Source organism: Coloeus monedula (genome assembly GCF_965178545.1).
Source record: "Coloeus monedula genome assembly, chromosome: 28".
Taxonomy (NCBI): domain Eukaryota; kingdom Metazoa; phylum Chordata; class Aves; order Passeriformes; family Corvidae; genus Coloeus; species Coloeus monedula.
The window spans coordinates 144,226-167,633 of NC_138808.1; the positions used below are offsets into that span (position 1 = coordinate 144,226).

General features: G+C 40.1%; 1 protein-coding gene across 1 annotated transcript in view; it reads left to right on the top strand.

Moving 5' to 3' along the window:
* Positions 1 to 22,064, top strand: part of KAT6A (lysine acetyltransferase 6A) — a 39,184-nt gene extending 17,120 nt beyond the window's left edge. Inside the window, exons 6-18 of the mRNA XM_082298249.1 lie at positions 180 to 261; positions 1,030 to 1,165; positions 2,958 to 3,271; positions 4,446 to 4,564; positions 6,085 to 6,200; positions 7,045 to 7,186; positions 7,632 to 7,793; positions 8,688 to 8,781; positions 9,920 to 10,151; positions 11,254 to 11,464; positions 12,117 to 12,809; positions 13,526 to 13,847; positions 17,054 to 22,064. Of these exons, the coding sequence (XP_082154375.1) occupies positions 180 to 261; positions 1,030 to 1,165; positions 2,958 to 3,271; positions 4,446 to 4,564; positions 6,085 to 6,200; positions 7,045 to 7,186; positions 7,632 to 7,793; positions 8,688 to 8,781; positions 9,920 to 10,151; positions 11,254 to 11,464; positions 12,117 to 12,809; positions 13,526 to 13,847; positions 17,054 to 19,638 (5,208 nt within the window). The 3' untranslated portion in view covers positions 19,639 to 22,064. The remainder of the gene's footprint in view (positions 1 to 179; positions 262 to 1,029; positions 1,166 to 2,957; positions 3,272 to 4,445; positions 4,565 to 6,084; positions 6,201 to 7,044; positions 7,187 to 7,631; positions 7,794 to 8,687; positions 8,782 to 9,919; positions 10,152 to 11,253; positions 11,465 to 12,116; positions 12,810 to 13,525; positions 13,848 to 17,053) is intronic.
* Positions 22,065 to 23,408: the final 1,344 nt, after the last annotated feature.

A 23,408-nucleotide genomic window follows, 5' to 3' on the forward strand; every position in this document is an offset into this window, starting at 1 on the left:
AACTACAAAATAAAATTATTCTAGAGACAAATATCTGTAGATTTTATTTTAGTCTGGTAGTCTTTCTGAGACCTGCGAAATACCTTGAATTGTCCGTAGTGTAAAATTATGTGCCTCTGAAATTAATGGAGGGCTTGATGCTGATGCACATATAAAGAGAGATTATGTGTCTTCAACAGGATAACATGCTATTTTGTGACTCCTGTGACCGTGGCTTTCACATGGAATGCTGTGATCCTCCTCTTACCAGGATGCCAAAAGGTGAGGACTTTGTGGTGAAAAGGATAATTTAAGATGGTGTTGGAAGAGATCAGTGGGCAGGCAGTGCTTCCACTTATTTGGTCCTCTTTTAGCTACATATAGCTCATTTTTGTATGGAATTATCTTTCAAGTATTAGAAACCAAAGAAGGTTCAGAACTTCACATCCAGGTTTTTCACGGTCTCCTGTTCCCTGTACATTACTCTCTGTGAAGGGTTTTGAAAAAAAATTCTTGATGTTTGAAGGAATAGAAGTGATCCCTACAGATTAAGATGATCAGCTTTCATTTGCATGAATAGCCTTGTACAAAAGAAAGAGATAACATCTATGTTTTTGAAATGATAACCATTTGGACAGTAGAGTATTCTGGACAAGTGAACTTCTCTTTCCAATCAGAAGGCAGATTATGTATGGAAGATTCTTCCTTGGTAGTTAGAAGAAAACTTTTGTATGTAAGATAGTTGGAAGTAGTATAGAAGTGAGCAGATAATGGGATAATTAACCATTAAATCAAGGTTTTCTGATGATATGCTGCTGATTAAGGAGACTTCCTTTGGGTTTGTAACTCTGTGGGGGCTGGGGAGTATTATCAGGACTTGAGTTCAGATTGTTGAAGCATGCACATAATTCTTCTTGCACGTATGTGTGATAATCAGTGCCTTTGGTACTGTTCCTACCCTTAATCTCAGAAGGCCTGTGGACTGTATTTCTCCCTTTTGTCCTATATAGATGTCTCTTGCATTCGGTGATGGGGACTTGTGTCTTATAGGTATGTGGATATGTCAAATATGTCGACCACGGAAGAAAGGAAGAAAACTTTTACAGAAGAAGGCAGCACAGATAAAAAGACGCTATGCTAACCCAATAGGACGTCCCAAAAACAGGTTAAAGAATCAAAATACAGCGTAAGTCTCTATAAGGAAAAGTAAGATGTGAGATTCCGTAGGACAGTGGGTATTTCTGAAGTCTCTTGTCTACTTTGTGAGAATTTTTCTTTTACAATTAAGAGCTGTTCATTATTCTTTACTACAGATTTCCTGAAAAGGGCTGTGAAAGACTAGAAGTAACCTTAGTGCTTCTTTTGGCCAAGATTTTTGACTCTTTGTAGTAATTTACTGTTTATTTTTGAACTATTCCTTATAGTCAAATTCCTGAATTTTCCTGTTCATGTAATCTTTTTTGCTGGATGGCTCCTTCTTCCAGCATAATTGCCTTGCTTTACATTTCCCAAGAACCCATTCTGTTGTTTAAAGAAATTAAGTAATCACAAGAAGGCATATGAGATTGTTTGACGTGTATTTAAACTGATACTGCTGCCAGAAAATATTTGTCCCCTTTCTGCTTCCATTCCACGTGTTTCTACATTTGTGGAGAACTCCATTGTGCTGAGACAGATTGTGTTGCTGCAGCCTTGTCATGGTTGTTGTGGGGCAACTATCTAGTTGTCAGGGAATTGGATTTGGCTGGGCAGGAATTCTTTGGAGAACTGTTCAGCCAAAGCAATTTCCTTGAATTAAGATTGCTGTACAGTGCTGTTTGTGATGCAGCACTATGGACTCTTCAGGATGCAAAACAGTGAAGGAGCATGTCACAAGAACTTCTGTTTTGGATATCAAATCAGCTTAAAAAACAGTGGAACCACCACTTGATTCTAACCAATAGCACCAGAGGATGTTCTGGAAAACAACCTTACAAAGCTTAATGCTTCTAAAAACATAGAGGGAGTGTCTGTATTAAACATGATATTTTCTTTCAGTCAGTACAATAACTTTGCATAGAGGAACTCTCAGTATAATTCAGAGGAACTAAAGGAAAACTAGCTATCTGCTTCTACTCTTTTGTCCCTTTTAACTATTATTTCATGATTGATTCACAGGTTTTTTTGCCTTTGTTCCATCATTTCACTTGCAAAATATATCAGAATAGTGCAAAGATCTATAGTTTGTCTTCTTGGGGAAAAGCTGCCTACTTCTATCCTCCACAGCTGAAAGGACTGTAGCTAAAAATAGTCAGTCAGTCTACGGCACTCCTTCTGAGAAGTTATCTCACAGAATCATAGGATCATTTAGGTTGGAAAAGACCTCTAAGATCATCGAGTCCAGTCATTAACCCAGCATCACTGTGTTCACCACTACCCATATCCCCAAGCCACATCCAGACACCTTTTGATACTTCCATCTCAACAGAGTTTTGAAATTTGCAGTCTTAAAGATGGCAGCTGGTTGGAGAGCAAGGCTGTTTTCAGCTAAGGTGACCATCAGTGGTGTAAGTTCTTAGCTTCTAGGTGCATCCTTCATGTATTAACATTCTTTGAAATTCCTACAACAATTTCCTATCAGTAGGAGAACTATGGCAAATGACAAGTGTAAATGTTTAATGATTGCGTAAATTGAAGCCTTCTGTGCAATGTATTCATTTTGGTTACTGATTTTAAAATTTACTGTTGTTAAATTTGGTGAAAATCTATTGTTTATACTCAAATTAGTTTGACATAATGTTCAATGTAGAGAAAAATAGTGCAGTACTTCTACTGAGATGTTTAAATCCTGGCTCCTCTAGGGTACGCAGACTCTTGATGACTCCTGTATTATTAAATTCTTCAGCTCACGTTCTGTGTGGCTGATAAATACGTTAGAGAGGATGGTAGACCACCTTACCACATGTTCTGACCATATCTTTCCCCTTCTCATCTTTTAGATCAAAAGGTCCTTTCAGCAAAGTTCGCACTGGTCCTGGTCGGGGTCGGAAGCGTAAGATCGCTCTGTCCAGCCAGTCAGCATCATCAGAAGGAGGATACCTGGAGCAGGCAGATGTCTTGGACTTCTGCAGAGATGGCAGCAACACCTTGAAGTTTAACAAAAAAACCAAAGGGCTTATAGATGGCCTTACTAAATTCTTCACTCCCTCCCCTGATGGACGAAAAGCTCGAGGAGAAGTGGTAGACTATTCTCAGCAGTACAGGATCAGGAAAAAGGGTACCAGGAAATCTAGCACTTCAGAATGGCCCACAGGTAAAGATCTTTCACCCTGCCAATGTAAGTATCCTGTATACCAAGCAAATGTTCAAAGGCTAGGATGTTGAAGTGACTGGAATTGTTAGAGGCTGGAAACTTTGAGCTGAAAGTTAACACTGAAATGCACTTATCTTTGGTGCATTGAGGTAGAGTACGAGCTGGAAAAAGGAAGTGATCCTAGAGACCTTAGCCTCTTTAGATATGATGGCAAGGTGTGATGAGGGTGATTACGGTGAGGTAGAATGCCCATTGGTAAGGAGGTGCTTGCAGACAGCCCTAGGAAATGGGCTAAATAATGTCACATTGGAAAGAAATAACATAGGCAGCGATTCGTGAGAATTAAGAGCAGCAAGGTAGAAGTATGAAATGGAAAATAAATAACTAAAGCCAGTTGGATAGACCCATGAGTTTCCAATCTATGGATGCGTGCAAATGTTTCCTAATTTTCTCAGCCGTAGAGGAGCCTGTTTGTGGGGCTTGGCATCTTCTTGCTGAAAACTATCCCTTCCCTTTGGAGTGCAGTTCTGCTTTCCTTGGTTTTTTTTTGCTTTTCTAGCTTAAGATATTATCTATGACTGGACCTTTATTTAATTTCTGTATTCAGATATTTACAGTTTTGTTGAATGGTTCTGAGTTGTTCCTGAGCAGGCAGTGGAAAATATTCCACAATAAAATACTATATTTACAGCTTTAGAATAGTTACCTGCATTGACCTGGCTGGTGCTGGAAGAACAGCAACGTGACTTAATGCTTTGGGAGTGAGGTGAAGTGCACAGAGGGTTTTGTTGGATTTTTTGTTTGTTTTTGTTGAAGGGGTATTTCTAAGGTGATAAATGCAGGTGTCCTGGTTTTGGTTTTACCAGATACGGCATTTAAATAGTTGTGATCCGTGTTTGTGAAAAGCAGGCTTAGTGGTAAGCCATTGATGCCTTCATGGTACTATGACTATGTAGGTGGCGACATTTGGACCTGCTTAAATATAGGACAGTACTACTTACATGGTCCCAAATCTAGAACCTGTTCTTCCTTTGTGGTCCCAAATCTGAACAGAAAATCCCATCAAAAAAAATCTGGCACAGTGTGTGAATACAGCCAGATGTTGTTTGTCACTGCACTAAAAGCAAATACTCTTGTAAATGTAGGTGAAGACAATTTTCTCTCTCATTTACAGACAATCAGGATGGCTGGGATGGAAAACAAGAAACGGAGGAGCGTTTTTTTGGAAGCCAGGATGTGTTAAATGAAAAAGACATGGAGTTGTTTCGAGATATTCAGGAACAAGCACTGCAGGTAAAGTTAAATTGTCAGTGTCTGGCAGTAAGTACCAAATCTGTGAAAGACATTTAAACAAATATAAAGCCACCACCCCAACAGCAAAATAACAACAAGAAATGCAGACTTCAGATGAGTCAGTCTGTCACAGAAGCTAATGTGCTTGGTTTCTGCTGCTTGAGAATTATGGACAACTGACCTCAAGAGAGCTGAAGGATAACATAAAAGGGAGTGTGAGTGGTTAAGGTGGCTGAAAAACCTTGAGGTCTGTGGCTTTAGTCCTCTCAGAACTGTTAAATAGCTGGTAAAACATGTGGACTGTGAAAACAATAAAATGTGGGATGGTTTGCTAGCAGCATGGGTCACATAGAGTCTCAGAGTAGTTAAAGCATTCTTTTTCTGGGTGCTTTAACTCCTTATGGAGCAGGGTAGAGCGGGTGTCTGTATACACATTGATAGATGTTTGCCAGTAGAGGTTGCTGTTCCTTTTCATCTAGAGCTCCACAGATGTGGGTGCCTAGGATTAGATCCTGAGGTGACTTTTGCCTATACCAGTCCCACTTAAGAAGCTTAGCAAGATACTAATTTGGAATGTTAACTTTTCAATGTTAACTTTTTAAACTGTCCTGGGTACAGCTGTCTCGTTCTGCTTGGATAAATTTGCATACAGGTAATTCACTGGTACTCTTCCCATTAGCTGCTGACCTCCAGCATGAAAAATTCTCATTTGTTAATAACTTCAGTCCGGGTGGTTCATATTATAATGCAAGGCTAGTGGGAATATTTAGATTTCTGTAATTCTGTGAGTGACAGTCTTTTGAGATAAGATCTTCATGAGCTGAGAAAGCATTTGTTTTCTTTTAAAGTAGAGCATTTAGTATCCTTATTTTTAGTTGCTATAAAATATAGTTACTATCAGAGGGACAGGGGAAATAAAGGTTGTATAAATAGTTTAAAAATACTCTATTTTCTATTTTTCTCTTCTGCTAATAAATGTGAGGTTTTTCCTTAATTCTTCAGCGGTTGTGATGATAAGCAGATAGCCACATCCTGAATATTGGTTTGGTAGCTGCTACGGTCACAGTAGTGCATCTAGTCTCAGAGCTGGGAAGACACTGATGTGTGATGTTAAATACTTGCATATTCTAGTTTTTAACTTCAGGAGCAGTTTATATGTTTCTGTTCTTCACTTCTGAAATAACAAGAAAGAAAATTACGATGAGATTCAAAAAAGATTGTATTAAACTTTGCTGTGTACTAATTTGCATTTAAAACTATGGTATGCAACACCGTGAATGGTAGTGGAGATACGTGGTATGATAATGTTTATTAATTCTTTCTTTTTGTGAATCACGTGGTTGCTTGAAGTGTGACTGGTACTGGTTTTTAGTGTCAGAGAGCAACATCTGCATCTTCCTAATTATCTGTGAGTTTGAGCAGAATGGACTGTGTAGATGAAAATGTTTTAATTTATTTAATCTTAGAAGTCTTTCACTTGAAAATTTATGAAAACTTGTTTTTTTTTTACCCTTGCATAGAAAGTAGGGGTGACTGGGCCTCCTGATCCGCAAGTCCGCTGCCCTTCTGTTATCGAATTTGGCAAGTACGAAATCCAGACCTGGTACTCCTCCCCGTATCCACAGGAGTACTCGAGGTAGGACTCTTCTTTGTTCTTCTTCGGTGTTTATGGGAAAACTGTACTCGAGCAGGCATAGAAATCTGGTGGTTTCTACATTTTGGTGTCTGAAAGATTGTTCTGCTGTGCTGCACATATAGTTGCTTTGCTGTTCTCTTGCTTAAGAACTTTGCAAATTGTCTAAACTGCGAACTCTTTTAACTTTATTCAGAAAGAGGAATGACTTACAAGGGCTATAGCTAGAGGAAGAAAATTAAGTGAAACTCTTTATTCTGCCATTTAATAAGAACATGTGGTCTGTCATGAGGAATTACTCTAGCTGTACAAAGACATTCCTGCCCAAGCTAGGGTATACAAATGGAGTTAAATCACAAGAATTTTGGGAAACATGCATTCCAGTCGTTCATGTCAGTGTAGTATGTAAAACGGTTTTAAAGCAGATGGATAGGTGGTGATGTGACCCATCACTCAAGGGTATGTACATACAGCTGGGATGTCGGCTGTGATGATGAGGGAAAGAAGGGAATAGGAACTATTTATCTCATCCATCCTAGCATCATTAGTGCAAAACTGGGAGGGGTTACTGTTTTTTCCCTAGGATTTTAATCTATTTCTTCTGGCATAAGTTAATAATGTAAATGTAATTATGCAGGACATTAAGGGCTGTTTTTAAATACGCATTTGTTACAGAGTAAGTGTCATGACTTTAACTATAGTAAGGAGGTTTTGCCCTCATTAGCACATACACAAGGTCAGTGTATATTGGGTTTGTTCTTACCAAGTTCTCTATTGGCAGGAGTGAGGAATTTTGTATAAAAGTCTCTGCCTTCAGTCTCTGATCTTTCTCTGTCTTTGCTTACAGGCTACCGAAGTTGTACCTTTGTGAATTCTGTCTAAAATATATGAAAAGCAGGACTATTCTCCAACAGCATATGAAAAAATGTGGCTGGTTTCATCCTCCAGCCAATGAAATTTACAGAAAAAATAATATATCAGTCTTTGAGGTAAGTTAGAAAATGAAGCCGCTCACTTTTCTCTGTAAAATAGGGTCTTCAGCACCTAATCACATGATAAATTTTTCGTAGTCCTAAAAATCTTCATTCTTGAAACACTTGAGTTTCCAAGAGTGAAGAACAACAAGCAAGCATCCAGTAGGAACTGACCTTGTGTACAGATTATTCATCTGTAAAACACAGAAGACTCACTTTGTAAAAATTTGGTTTTTTTTATTTTGTGAAAATTAATTTTAAGTTGTCTCTTAAGCTACTGAATGTGACAGTGACTTGGTCACAGCCTTTATTCTGTGTAAGTTTTAAGTCCCTTGAGATGCTGCCTGTGACAGAGAAGTCTCTCACGTTAAGACATTTCAAATGTGTGGGGATACTCAGGTGAAGCATGTCCTTGCATAACAGCAAATGGCGTGACAGAACTTCTCCTCCTGTCTCTAAGGTTGATGGCAATGTCAGCACTATCTACTGCCAGAATTTGTGCTTGTTAGCTAAACTCTTCTTGGACCACAAGACCCTCTATTACGATGTGGAGCCATTTCTTTTCTATGTGCTGACACAGAATGATGTTAAGGGCTGTCACCTTGTTGGCTACTTTTCCAAGGTAAGTATTTGGGCACGAATTGTTTGGTATGGTGAGCAGTGCTGCTTTGGATTCTTTAAATTGTTGTAAAAGTTGTAACTTATGCTCTTGCATTTTATATAATAAATTATGTAACACAGGTATAGACAGCTGCTGCAACCAGGTTTTATTTCTATTACATTTGGAGACCACTTGGGTTAGTAAACTCAAGTTTCCTTTAATATTGAATAGCATATACTTGCTAAGGAACTTGTACTGCAGCTAATGGTTAAAAAAAACTTTTCAAATTACTTCCTGCTCTTGGTGGAGATGGGGTAGTACTGCTTGGTAATTCTGTTTCTCACCTTTTGTTCTGTATATACATTGTTTTCCAAACAAGTTTGGCAACTTTGCACCTGATTTGAGGCCTTTTATTTTTTTGAGGGAAGAGGGCCATGATTTCAGATAGGACTTTTCTTAAGATTTTTATCCTTAATAATTTCAATTATTTTTGAGTAGTTTTATTTGAAGCTTTTTTTTTTTAGTATTCAGAACAGCAGATTTGAGACTGGATTTTAGTATCTTATGCTTGTAATGTTTAAGGATTCACTGGAATGTTGCAGTCTTTTGTAATGAATTTAGCTGCCTTCAGATTTATTCTTAGAATTCATCTTCTCTGCAGTCCATGTTCTTTACTGTATACTATCTAAGCAGAGGGTGATGTCAAATTTTCATTCTTTGTGCTTTTCTTAACTGAAATAATGGTAGAGTTTTAATATTGTCTCTTTGAAGTCTTTCCTTGGCTTTATTGTTCCTCAGAAACTTTGACTGTGGCTTCCTAGCTCACTTTTTGCTGTAGAGCTACTTTTACAGAACAACTTACACTGTTTCTCGCTGATCTGTTTTTTCAATATGATGCTTTTTTTTTTCCAACAGGAAAAGCACTGCCAACAGAAGTACAATGTTTCCTGTATAATGATTCTTCCACAATACCAGCGAAAGGGCTATGGCAGGTTCCTAATTGACTTCAGTAAGGAACTTTTTCTTCACTTTTTTTTAGTCTGTCTTTTCATATTTTAAAGGACTTAACAGTAAAAGTGGATATTTTTCAAATTAAAACACATCTCAGGACAAAGGCTTCTGAAGCTCACAAAGTCATCTGAACTTCACAGTTTATTCATTTTTTGGAACTTCAGTTCTAAAGACAAAATCGATCATTTTTCCTTTGGTTCCGATGTTTTCTGTGTATGCAACTTAAGGTAGAAACTGAAGGCATGTGTCAGTATAGTGATTTTAGCCAAAGCTTGTCTTGTGCGTTTAGTTCCTTACACAGAAAGCCAGCTGTAAGACCGCATGCTCTGTGGAAATCTTCAGCAGCTTGAGTAGGTGAATGAGTGTCTCAAGCAGAAATGTCTTATATTTTAATTTAACTTTGAGAGCAACAAAACCAGACATACTTAAGCTCTGAATACTCAAGAAATTCCCAGATTCCTACATGTATCTTAGCAAGGTCATAGGAAACTTCCCCCTAACTATACATTGTTTATTATGGCTACAGCAATTTAATACAGCCCTCCCTGTGGACATACAAATTTTAGAGTTAATGTTAATGTTATGGTAGAGCAACAGTGAGAAGGCACATTTGTCATCTTCGTCCATCCACCCCTCTTTGTCTCACTAGGTAGAATATAACCTCTCGGCCTTTATTGAACCTGTGCAACGTTATCACAGTCTTAAATTAATGAAACCTCTGCAAATAGACCTTGGTACTCTCCAGTATGGTCGTGAAGTTTGACAGAAGAGAATTTTCAAGAAAATTTTTAGTCATATTAGTTTTAAGAGTATGTGTTTCCTCTGTCATTTCCAAAATTGCTATTGCAATTGTGCTTCAGGCTTGGTGTAGTTTCTAGGTAGGTACCTGCTGCCATCTCGTGGCATTGCCATAGTCAGTGTCTGATGGCAGCAGAGCTCAGAAATCTCATACTCGATCATTGAATAACGGGAGTTTAAACAAACAGATAAAAAATTGGCCCGACACCTCAAAGTATCTGTCAGAGTTCTCATCTACATCTTGTAGGCAGCACTAAGCTATTGTATGAGGCCTTTGTAGAAGTTGGGGTGGAAACAGAAGCTAATGTTTTGAAACCTTTTTTATTGTGTATCTTTAGGCTATTTGCTTTCAAAGCGTGAGGGTCAAGCAGGATCACCAGAGAAGCCCCTGTCAGACCTGGGGCGCCTGTCATATATGGCTTACTGGAAAAGTGTAATATTGGAGTGCCTTTATCATCAACGTGACAAGCAATTAAGCATCAAGAAATTGAGTAAGCTGACTGGAATCTGCCCTCAAGATATCACTTCCACTCTGCATCATCTACGAATGCTTGACTTCCGTAGTGATCAGTGAGTACAGGAGTCCTGTTGTAATCCCACATACCTTCAGGTGTATTTCATTGAAATTTAATGGTGTTTGAAGACAAGTCACATCTAATAAGCTTGATTTTACTTAAGACTTCAGTGTCCAGATACTGAGACTATGGTACTCATGTGCAATGCAAGAATCATTCAGTGCCAAAGCTGGCTCAGATGTCCAGCTGTGTAGCACTGTAGATGTGGAATTCCGAGTAATTTGCTGCTGTGAGAGAGAGCAAGTTGGCCTCTTGGTCATGTTTTCTTGGGATCCCTCAGCAAAATCTGTCTAATACACTCACAAAACAGAGCAAAGAACAGCAACTTTCCTTCTCTAGAAGCAGATCTGCTTCTTATTTTCAGTCAGAGAGCAGACAGTTGTTTCCCTCCTTTTCTCTATGTCTCAAAAATGCCATAAACTGTGTGGATTAACGTGGAGTGCTTGAAGAGTGGGACAGATCACTGGGAGAGGTGAAGTGTGTTGGTATAGAATAGAGGTAGCCTGCTTGCTCAGCTGACAAGTTAGGTGAAATACTGCGAATTAGTCTTGTTTCAGACCATAGCGGTTTGGTGAGTGGGGTTGTATTCTATTGTGCTTTGTGTTAAAGTTGAAACTTACTTGGAAAACTTGAGAATAGTTTTATGTCCTCATCTCACAATATACCTTTAACCGATGATATTTCTCTCAGACCCCTAAATAAAATGCACTGTGGTAGTGGGAATGCAACTTTTCTTGAGCAGTCCTTTTATTTCGCTTTGGTAGCTTTCACCTTATATTGTCCATTCCCCAAATGGCGTACCCCTTGTCCATAATAAAAATGATACTCTGCAGCTGAATGTTACACATGGAAGGATAATGGCTTCACCATTAACAAGAAGGGGAAAGAATTTTAACATTTCCTCAGTCGTGAGATGCTTTCTCTGGTAGTCAGATGGTACTGCAAATTGTACTATTTTAATGAGCTTCTGTTCTCTCTGAAGTTACTTGTGGCAGCACTGATTGAGAGTATACAGATTTTTCTGTAATATATCTGTTTCACATAACAACATGTACGGTATGTCACCTGTTATTGATCAGAGTATTATTGCTGTTCAGATTTGTGATCATTCGTCGTGAGAAGCTTATCCAGGAACACATGGCAAAGCTTAGAACTAACGTCCGACCTATCGATGTGGATGCAGAATGTCTGCGTTGGACACCTGTTATAGTTTCCAACTCAGTTGTCTCTGAAGATGAAGAAGAGGAAACAGAAGATGGGGAAAATGAAGAGCAACAAAAGCAGAAAGAAAAGGATCCAGAGACCAGTGTAAGAGTGAATCTCTTATTTCTGTGTGGCATGTAGTTTATACTTAATGCTTTTGCAGGCTGCTCTAACAACATTTCATATGTGAAGCTTGCGCATTTGTCATAATCATAAAAAGCAGTGCAGTCATGGTTAGTTTATGTATCTTTATGGTTTCAGATTAGAAAATAAATAGAGAAAACATCGAGGCATAGTCTGGAGAAAATCCTTGAAGGGGTTGCACTCTCGCATCACGTGATGAGCGCTGACTAGAATACTAAGAGGCAAATTATCTGCTGTTACTGTATTTACATTAATTGTACATTTTAATGGAAAAATAGCTTCAAGTTATTCTTACTTTTTTCTTGAAAATTGCACAAATACTGTGAATGTAGCAGGGTGAAGTTAGCGTTCTAGCACACCACTGAATGGCTGACTGAAGTTACTTGTTGGGAAGCTAAGTGAGGTGTATTATCACCTGTGAGGAAAGGAGTAGCAAGTAGCACTACATGAATCTCTTAAAGGTCAAGTCTTTTTTTTAATCTTGTATTTTTAAAGGACACTTCCGCTAAACTTTTCTGACTTTTTGCTCAAAAGCTTTTGTGGAATCAAATTCAGGATAGACATTTATGCGTAAATAGGAAGTATGAAATCTATTTGTTTTTATTTAAATCAGATGGTAAAATCTGTGTCATGGGAGAAGAAAGAGCAAGAGCCTTACTCACCAACAGAGAGTGAAAAAAAGCCAGATATTGTTGCTCCAGCCAATTCTGCACGACCAAACAAGCACATTTTTCCCCTGGATAGTCTTCCTGCAAACAGTCAGCCATCACGAAGAGGTCGATGGAACCGGAAGAGCAAAAAACTTCCTGAGCCCTTTTGCGAGAAGGAGCCAGTATTGCCCGCCGAGGACAAAACAGCAGTTCCCAGTGGACGATGCAGTGAGTGTGAGGAAAAATCGGCAGCCTCACGAGGCCGGTGCAGTGACTGTGAGGAGAAGTCAGTGGCCTTGCAAGGAAGATGTGGTGAGTGTGAAGAGAAATCTCCAGCCTCGAGAGGCCGGTATGCTGAAGATGAGGAAAAATCTGCAGTTTCCCAGGGACAGTATGGCAAAGGTGAAAAATCTGCTATTCCCCGTCGGCAGCAGAGTGAAGGTATGGAAAGGTGGAGGGGGCAGTTGAAGAAGAACACAGAGCCACTGAAATGCAGATTCCCAGAGGACTGCGACAGATTACCCCGGCGCTACAGTGATAGTGATAGGGCACTTCTGAGGTGTTTTAGTGAGAGTAGTGAGGAGGAAGATGATGAGCCCGCGAGTCCTCGATCAAGCTCTCCACCTGTTCTCACCAAGCCAACATTGAAACGAAAGGTGTGTGCCTTATTTCTTGTTGTTTCTGACTATGTTATCTAGTCGGTTTTGTCAGTATGTTGGGGCTTTCTGAAGGATGGTGCAGTTCACGAGGTCTGTATTAAGTGTACAGGGAGCACTTGTTCAGTGTTCCAGAACTCTCTCTGCAGGGTACTTCCTGCTGACTTTTTTTAGTGGTGGTTTTTGGTGAATCAGAGGTAGGAGTTTGAGGGTTTTTTGATTCTAGCTTCTATCTTGTGCTTTTAAATTTTTTTCTAACTTAGTTATTAAAGTTTTACTCAGTAATGCAAAATAGAAACAGATACAGTCCTAGTTATGAAAGAAGCTTACAAAACAAATGCTCTCTAAACAACTGAAATCAGAGTGTAAAGTCTTTGAAATTATTTACCATGGAGATGTGAATTCTATCAAAGTATCTAAGCAAATCCTTTCTTCATGGGATGCTGCACTAAAAAGTTCTCTTCTGTATCATTTTTGCACCTTATTCTAGGCTGTTCACATCTGTGTTGTAGTGTGTCTAAACTTCCAGCTGTTACGGATGGGCTGTTCACTTCAGCTGCTTAAATTCTAACTAGTGGCAGGTGCCAGTCAGTATTTCTAGTGAATTCTGGATTCTAGAGTGGAACTCTCTGCTGTTCATGTTTTGTATTTATCTAGTGTTTTATTTCTACTGCACATGATAAAATGTCTTCTCTTTTCCCACCTTCCACTTTCAGAAACCAATTCTTCATCGCAAGAGGCGTGTCCGCAAGCGTAAGCACCACAACAGCAGTGTTGTCACTGAAACAATCTCAGAAACCACGGAAGTGCTGGATGAACCATTTGAGGACTCAGACTCTGAACGACCAATGCCCCGATTAGAGCCTACGTTTGAGATTGAGGAGGAGGAGGAGGAAGAGGAGGAGGAGGATGAAGAGGAGGAGAGTGAACTTTCATCCAGTGGATACTTTCGGCACTTAGCCCCACCAGACACACTCAGGCATAGACCCTCTTCTAAGAGGAAGTCCAGAGATGAGGAGGAGTCTGATGACAATAATGGTATGTTTGGTGGTACACTGGTGAAAGTTTGATAGATTGTATTGGATGATAACAGCTCATGACAGAACCAGCTGCTTTCTTTGGCTTGTAACTTCCAGCTGAAATGTAGGTTAGGCATAAATTACCAGGCAAACCAGTCTCAGACATTCCCTAGTTTTATGAAAATGTGCTGCATATATTTAACTGTCTTATTGGCAATGACCTGATCCCAGGCTATCCTTTTGATTCAGCTTTCCTAATGGAATTGGTATCTGTGATTGTGGAAAAACCTATGTAGCAGAGTCACTTACAGAAACAAAACGGAAATGAACTGGCAAGCCCCCGGTTTTCCATAACAAAGGGAAATATTAAATTGTCTCTTCTGACATCCTCTTCTTCATCACATTGCATGTTCACCCTCTCAGCTTCTCATACCTCCTTAAAGTTCTCTGAACCTTCAGTTCATAAAACAAGATAATTTGGTTGTGACTGGTTGCTTAGAGTCCACTGACAATTCAGAAGAAGCATCTGTCATTCAGGTGCTCCATTAGCAATCTTCTTTATGGCTGTTAGATGTCCAGTTGTTTTGATGGGCTACATAGTGCAAGGCAGTCGGCGAAATAAAAATGAACAACTGTGTGAAAAACAAATATGGTGCCATTATCCCACAAGAAAAAATTGTTACCTCATTAATTTATGGCTTTCAATTAGGCTGTGGTTACCAGAGAAGAATTTTTCTCTAAAAGTACTTTAATACTAAAAGCATTAATATGATAATAGCCAGGTTTACTTTCTATTTAGCATCAGTTACCCTTAAATCCTTACTACAGCATATAACTATGTAGATTTAGTGCAAACATGTGCTTACAGCATTAAGTTTCCTTAGTGGGAATACATGCACAGTCATCTTATACCATTGGTATAAGATATAATTTTTTTAAATTCTGTTGTGATTAGGTTACTCATTAAATACATTTTTGTGATACTCCAGCACTATTAATAAGCCTATGGAGTCGGAGACAGATCTGTTACATCGGTTGTTTTAAGTCTTTTTCATTTGTGCTCTTCTGAATGTTTTCTGGTGGAGATGCAGATCTCTTTAGAGATTCCACTCACGTATATTTTTTTATAAAATAAATCACTGATTTTTAACTATCTTTCGCAGACTACAAATAGTCCATTAAGTGCCCAGGGATCAAAAATGGTACTTGGAAAGCCACTGTATTAACTGACATCCATTTTATACTACAGTGATAAATTTCTGGCTCACCAACTTTATAAATATTTGTCATTTAGTGTTTTCTGTTCCCTTGTCTCACTTCTGTTCCTCTTTTTTTCCCCATGAGCTTCTGCAGATTGGTCAGAGCCTCTGAAGTAATAAAGTAGTAACCATATTGTTTTAGGGTATTGCAGCTCCTGACATCACATCTCTGTTGGCTGCTTTTGTCTTCAGTGTAGATGCCTTTGCACATACATGTTAAAACTGTAATGCCCTTAGAGAAAATACAGTGTGCTGTCAGTTACCTAAACATGTTCATCATAAACAGCTGGCTTTTTATTTTGATAAAAACATTAGGCTAGGTGGCAGGGACAGCACTGCCTTATGACACTTCAAAAATACAGTGTTGCAGCAATTAACAAATGGTTCAGATTTAGACTATTTTAGTCATAACTATGAGGTAGGAGTGTTTATAGGAATCTTAGAATTTTTTTGGAGGTTCTCCCATCACTACAGAAGCCTACTTTTGACTTTTTTTTTTCTTTTCTTTTTTTAACTTTCTGACTTGGGGCCAGGTTTTTCTGCTGAGAACTTAATGTCTAGCTGAGGCAATCCATTGAAAGTGTTTTAATATTTCGCTGAAATGCATCATTGCGGTTTCTTAAATGGGTGTCTGATGAGAATTTGGATTGGTTCTGATTGCTGTCAGGGCAGCAGTGAGAATGGTTAGTGTAGGGTGGTGATTTGAGGCCAGTTTTTAGTAAGGGTTAGACATTCTGGAAGACAGAAGGTGTTCTGGGGTGTCAAAAACAAAGTTTGTTTCTCTATATTCTACCAAATCTGTGCAATTTGAGTAGTGTTGTGTAGGGGAAGATGAAGCTTGGTAATGGCTGGGCTGTATTATTTTGCTTTTCCTAGTTCTGCGTGCAAGTTTTACTGTGAATGTGGTAAATCTAATCCTCTGTAGTAGATACGAAATGTGAAAGACAGGGAAGAGAAATAGTGATGGCTTTTTTTTTAAGAGGTGGGGTTTATTTCTAAGGGTTTAAGTGTTAATGCTTTAATAAGTATTATGAAAATAGTGTTACCTTCTTCCTGTACAACAGTATGCTGTCTGACTGGCAGATCCTTTCTTTTCTTTATGCACATTCCAAATACTTCTTTTTGGATGACATAAGGAGTTACTGATTTTTTAATTCATTTTTTAATACCCAGAATTTTTTCAGAATGCTTATCATTGGAGGGAGGTATTTAAAGTAAATCCCTGTCTGAGCAAAGGGCAAGAATAACTCCCCTTTATACAGATGTATAAAATGTCACTGACTGTCCTAATTGACAGGTTCAAACCAAAATTAATTCAGGGAATGCCTTATACTATTCAGTAAGTTCTCAGTAAGCAATCACATTCCTTTCTGGCTGTATAAGCTCTGAACCTATTTGAGTGTTTGGAAATCACTGAAATGCAAATCTTGCTTCATCAAATAAAAGATGAAAGAGAAATTCAGCTTCTTGTTAATGATTCCTTCAATTAAAAAAATTACTAGCCAAATCCAGGCATCTTTGTATTTCTGTTGGCATTAAAAAGCATAAAGCTGTGAAAAAAGAGAAAGTATTTCCTTTCTTAAGCAGATGCCCAGATCTAAATGGAAACATGCTTTTATTGCAACTTCATATGTTCCCCTACACTGCAACCCGTTCATTTGTGAACATATTTTATAAATAAAATTTGTCTTCTCAGGACTTCATTATATAGCTTAGAGCTTAATTTGAATTGTGTATTAAAGGCTCAGAGCTTTGAACACAGAAAATCTTGAAAATGTTGATGTTCTTTGAAAATGTAATGTGCAACATGCTGCTAATGAGCAGACCTTGATCCTTCTAAGCTAATATTTCTAAGCTAGGCTAATATTGAAGTTGATAAATACATTGGGCATGCTTGGGAAAGCTTCCCTGAATGCTTAGGTCAAACAAAAATGTTTGAACGGTGTCTTTCAATTTGTATTTTCAGGTAACCCACCCTTGAAACCATTATCTATGCTGAGGAATAATGAAGCAAAGGATTCTTCACTTGAGCCTGATACTTCCACACCTATGAAAAAGAAGAAGGGATGGCCAAAAGGGAAAAGCCGAAAACCAGTCCACTGGAAGAAAAGACCTGGTCGAAAACCAGGTTTTAAACTGAGCCGGGAAGATGTGCCACCATCAGTTCAGGATGAAATAGTTGATGAAGCGGTAGCTAATGCAAAACCAGGGCGTAAGGCCAAAATTTCAGATAAAGAAGAACGTGTTGAGCAGAAAGACCTGCCTCTCACTGAGGAGAGGAAAGAGGAAGATGTGAATATGGAAGCAGAAGAGGTAGGAGAGGGAGAAGAGGAAGATACAGCAAGCGGTGAAGCAAGAGCAGTTTCTCCTGTGGACAGCAACAGCAGTCCAGTGCCAGAAGTAAAAGAGCCTGAGATAGAAGAGGAAGTAGAGGAGAAGCCACGGATTTTAGAAGAGCAGAGGCAATCAGAAGAAGAGCAGCAAGAATTAGACGAACCTGAGCACGACCATGAGGAAGAAGAGGAAGTTGCAGTAGCGACAAATCAAAACGAAGATCATGATGCTGATGATGAAGATGATGGTCATCCAGAGTCTCTGAAGAAAAAAGAATTGGAGGAACAGCCTGTTAAAGAAGGGGTGAAGGAGGAGCCTCAGGTGCAAGAATGTTTTTTAGAAACAAGCATACCAAGCAGTAGAGCAGATGCAAAAGAAAAAGATGAAGCAGAGGCAGATTCTGAGGAAGAGCAGGCTTCCAATGAGACATCAGTGGGCTCAGAGCATGTCCCTGGGTCTGAAGATGATCATGAAGAAGAGCAAAGTAATAAAGAGGGGTTAATTGAATTAAAGGAAGAGGAAGAGATTCCTCATAGTGAACTAGATCTTGAAACTGTTCAAGCTGTCCAGTCCTTGACACAGGAGGAAAGCAATGAGCATGATGTAGCTTACCAGGACTGTGAAGAAACTCTTGCAGCTTGTCAGACTTTGCAGAGTTATACCCAAACTGAGGAGGATCCTCAGATATCAATGGTTGAAGATTGCCAGGCCTCAGAACACAACAGTCCAATATCCTCTGTTCAGTCCCACCCCAGCCAGTCTGTGCGTTCTGTCAGCAGCCCAAATGTGCCCGCTCTGGAGAGCAGTTACACACAGATAAGTCCTGAACAAGGATCCCTGTCCGCACCCTCTATGCAGAACATGGAGACCAGCCCCATGATGGATGTGCCTTCAGTATCGGACCACTCTCAGCAGGTGGTGGATAGTGGCTTCAGTGACCTTGGCAGCATTGAGAGCACTACAGAGAATTATGAAAACCCCAGCAGCTATGACTCCACTATGGGAGGCAGCATTTGTGGAAATAACTCTTCCCAGAGCAGCTGTTCATATGGAGGACTGTCTTCTTCTAGCAGCCTCACACAGAACAGTTGTGTTGTCACTCAGCAAATGGCAAACATTGGCAGCAGTTGCAGCATGATGCAGCAAAACAGTGTCCAGCCTGCAGCAAACTGTAATATCAAGTCACCTCAGAGCTGTGTAGTAGAAAGGCCCCCAAGTAACCAGCAACCAACAACACAGCCACAACAGCAGCAGCCTCAGTCCCAGCAGCCACAGCCTCCACCTCCACCCCAGCAGCAACCTCCATTATCTCAGTGTAGCATGAACAACAGCTTCACCCCAGCACCTATGATCATGGAAATACCTGAATCAGGCAGCACTGGTAACATAAGTATCTATGAGAGGATTCCAGGAGATTTTGGTGCTGGGAGCTATTCACAACCATCAGCCACATTCAGTTTAGCCAAGTTGCAGCAGCTGACAAACACCATTATGGACCCTCATGCCATGCCTTATAGCCATTCTCCTGCTGTGACTTCCTATGCAACCAGCGTTTCTCTTTCCAACACAGGGCTGGCTCAGCTGGCTCCCTCTCACCCCCTGGCCGGCACCCCACAAGCACAAGCCACTATGACACCCCCACCAAACCTGGCATCCACCACCATGAACCTCACATCACCTCTGCTTCAGTGTAATATGTCTGCTACCAATATTGGTATTCCCCATACCCAGAGGCTGCAGGGGCAGATGCCAGTCAAGGGGCACATTTCCATCCGCTCCAAATCAGCCCCCCTGCCCTCAGCAACCGCACACCAGCAGCAGCTGTACGGCCGCAGCCCCCCAGCCGTTGCCATGCAGGCTGGGCCTCGGACCTTGGCCGTGCAGCGGGGCATGAACATGGGAGTCAACCTGATGCCAACCACCCCGTACAACGTGAACTCCATGAATATGAACACCCTGAATGCCATGAACAGCTACAGAATGACACAGCCCATGATGAACAGCAGTTACCATAGTAACCCTGCCTACATGAATCAGACAGCACAGTATCCTATGCAGATGCAGATGGGAATGATGGGGAGCCAGGCCTATACCCAGCAGCCTATGCAGCCAAATCCTCATGGAAACATGATGTACACTGGCCCCTCCCATCACAGCTACATGAATGCTGCTGGGGTGCCCAAGCAGTCTCTTAATGGACCATACATGAGAAGATGAGCAAGATCAACTTGCATCCTAAAAAACTGAAATAAATATAAATAAAGGAACCTTTTATACTGACGAACCAGAGAAAATGGACCTTTTTCCAGTTAAAATATTGCTGTAGATTTAGAGGGATTTTCTTTGGTTTATTTTATTTTTTAGGAAGCCTGGTCTTTATTTTTTTGATGTTCGTTTGTTTGTTTGTTTTTCTTTTCTTCACAATCGTCAAACATTTTACAGCTAAAATCACTTACAGATGTTTTTTAGAGGGGAAACATGCACAAAATCTTTTCATAATTTAAAAAGAGCCTTACTTTGCTGACAAGGTGGACAGACTATGTGTAACGTGAAATCATCTTCCTAAATTTTTTTTCAATGTATGTCCTTTTCCCTCCCCTGTGCCCCTCTGTATGCAGTTTCTAGTGCTGCAGGCATGTAAAATGTTTGACATCTCAAAGAATAACAACCCTTCCCTCTAAACCCCACCTAACATTTCCTACTTCTAGCAGGAGGCACTTATTGGGAGATTTGGAAGGGGACACAGAGGATAAATGAAGATCTTTATTTCTGCAAGTCAGGAAAAATCTTTAATTTTCCTTGACTCCCTCACCCTCAGTAAAATTTGGAGTTAGGTGGAAACAATAAACTATTCACATTGGTGTTTTTGTAGATGAGTTAATTGAAATTGTATGTTTTATGCTGAAAATATAATGTAACTTTAAAATGATCCCATTCACCACCCAGACATGCACGTGAACACACATGTGCATGCATGCACACATGTTCTGTCACTGAACTGCTGGAAGCATCTCAAAAGAGAACTTGTTTTGTATCCCTTCGGCAGTCGTGAAGAGGACAGGGTGGGTAATGGTCTGTTAGGACGAGAAAATAGTTACAGGCTCTTCTGGTGACCTGCGAGTCAGCCACAGCTCTGAGATCCCAGACTGCTTTAGTACATACGTGGAAATGCTGAGGGTTTTGGTTCTGAGCCTTTGAGTCAGACTGAGCTCAGAAGCAGCTGTTTCCAGTTAACCTCTTGGCTTGGGAAATGGTGGAAGATAAAGTGTGCATTTGGTGACTGGGATGAGAACCCTGTGGTGTCCTTGTCACTCTTCCCATTCCTGGTCTGCGGTAGGAAGTTGCTGAATGTGCCGCTTTCTGGGGGTCAGTGATGTTTTTCCTGATTCTCTTACTGTGTTTGATATCCATTTTATAGGAATAGCCACACATTTGATCTAGTGTGGGAAAAGAAGGGAATCGGCCTCTTACAGCAGTGAAACCGTCCCAACACTGTAGCAGGATCTAGGCGGCAGGATTTTGCTGTTTATTACTGCAAAATCCAATTTACGTTAATTTTGGCTACACTGCTGGCATGTCACCCAATACAAAAAGGGACAGCCCTTTAATGTAAAGTTCTTTTTTTATTGTATATGAAGTAGAAATACAGACACATTAATAAGACTAATTCCTTTTGTTTTTAAACCAAAAGAATCTAAAAGTTGGGGTTTCTTCAGATGCACTAAAATGGACTTTCCTCCAGTAACTGCTAACCATAAAAGGCAGAATTCAAAGGACTTCCACTTTTTATTTCTGTTTAGTTTTGAGCATGTACAAGGCTGTGTAGGACCCCATTTCTCTGTATATACTATTCCAGTTCCAAATAACCCGTGTAGAAAGCGCACTGTGCTGCCCTCTCTTCTTAGATCTTCAGCTGTGTCGCTGCTTCCTGGGGGTGGGGGTGGGTCTGAGACAGGAGGAGAAGCTGTTGAAACGAGGGCCATGAATTCAGTTTGTTTGCCTTTATGTTTGGTTTGGTTTTGTATGGGTTTTTTTATCAATTGGGCAGCTCCCTTTTCCACAAACCTTTGTGACTGTAGAACTATTGTAGAAAAAAAAAAGTTCTTTTCTATATATAAAAAGAAATTATCCAACGCAGTAATATTGGTACCTACCATTTTTTCACTTCTGTTTAAAAAAAAAAAATGTATTTTTAGCAAGATAACTTGGGTAATCTTCTAAAAGAAATTAAAAAAAATCTCACTGTTAGTGACTTCGATGCCTTTTAAAAATAAGAGCTTTTTCATTTCATTCCATCTTTAAAATTTTTTATCTTTGTTGTAGAATATTAAAAACTATTTTAAGAAAGATAAAATTCTCTTTAAAGAGATCTCTAGAGTGTGTGAATAGGAGCTCCAGATGCCTCTAAAAGCCGCATGTACAAATGAAGCTGAGTCTATTCCTGTCTGTTTATATTTGCTTTTCCTGTTTTGTAACCTCTTTGTACTTTGTTCATGGTGACTTGTAAGCTAAGGGGAAGGGGGTGCCTAGATGCCTTTGTAATTCTTCATGTCATACGCTCCTGGCTGGATGGTCTCCCTTCCTCTCCTTGTATGTAATATCACTTTTTTTTCCCCTTTCTAGCAAGTACTTTCAAAAGAACTCTGTACATTTTAACATAAAAAAATAAATTATGTTGAGCCATTTTGGATGTCAGTTGTGCGTGTAGATTTTTTTTCTTCCATTTGAGTGGTGAATGCTGTCCCTGATACTTAGTCCTGGGAGTATGATTCCCTGTGGGCCTTTTCACCTGAAAGAGAGGTCATACTTGGAATTCACTTATGAGATCTCTTGTTCATGTTAATTTTTATCTAGAATTTCTAATTAGAGAAAAATTAAGAAAAACAAACTTGAAGCTTCTCCAGAAATCACCACCTTCAAATGCCTCTCTGCCGGGGCTGCCCCAAACCCAAGCGTGGTCCTGGTTTTTGTCAGCTTCAGTTTTTAATTTTGACTCGCATCCTTTAAAACTGGCCGTGTGTGTTTGAAGTTTCCCCCACGCCCTTCAGCTGCTCTTTCATCTGTAATGAGAACCTCGTATAGGAGGAGAACGAGAAATTTTACCCAGCAAGGTTTGCCCTGCAGCTTTAAGGCACGATTGGATCATTGTGGTGCCATCCCGCTCCGTCGCTGCGCATTCTCCACAAGCTCAGAGCTCTGACAACGCTAGAGGGAAGCACAGTTCCAGCGTGTGTGTGATCGATGCCAGAGTTTGTTTCCCTGTGACAAGCATGATAAGCCTCGGGACAAGAACCACTGCCTCGGCCTCCTGTGGTCCGAGGGCTGGCCCGAGCCATATAAAGACCCAGTGGCCACCAGAACCTTCCAAAGGCTTTTCCACAGACATGCTGTCACAAGGTTGTCTTCGAGAAGGCAAGCTGTTTATAAAAAGCATTATTTGATCAAACAGGCTGCATTGTTAACTGGTTGTTAATTAAAAAAGAGCAACAAAAAACCCAGCCTCGGTTTGTGTGCGCTAACTTGATGACAGCCACACTTGGGAGCCATGAACAAGGTGACCTCTTTTTCAAAATCTTGTCCAACAAACTATCAAATCCTACCATTAGAGAATGACTTAAATAGGGGAAAGGGGGCGGAGCGTTGTTGGAGGGTTTTGTGTTGTTTTGGTTTTTTATTTTGTTTTCTTTTGAGAGGGTTGCCAAGCCAAAACGGGTTTGAAATCGGGCTGTCTTGAAGAGCAAGAACCTTTGGTACCACGGAGCATGGTGTGAACAGCTGCTCCTCCAGGTTCTGCAGTGCCACGGCCAGGTATCATACTGTGGACATGGGGATAGTTGCTCTGTTCAACACTGTCAGGTTTGCTCTAAATTAATTGATAGGTGAACCAAAATGTCTGCTTCCAGCTCTTAATATGCAGGGAGGAGTTTGAATGCAACCTATGTCAACAAACTACTGTCTGGGAGACTAGAGTGGTGGTTCATGAAAGG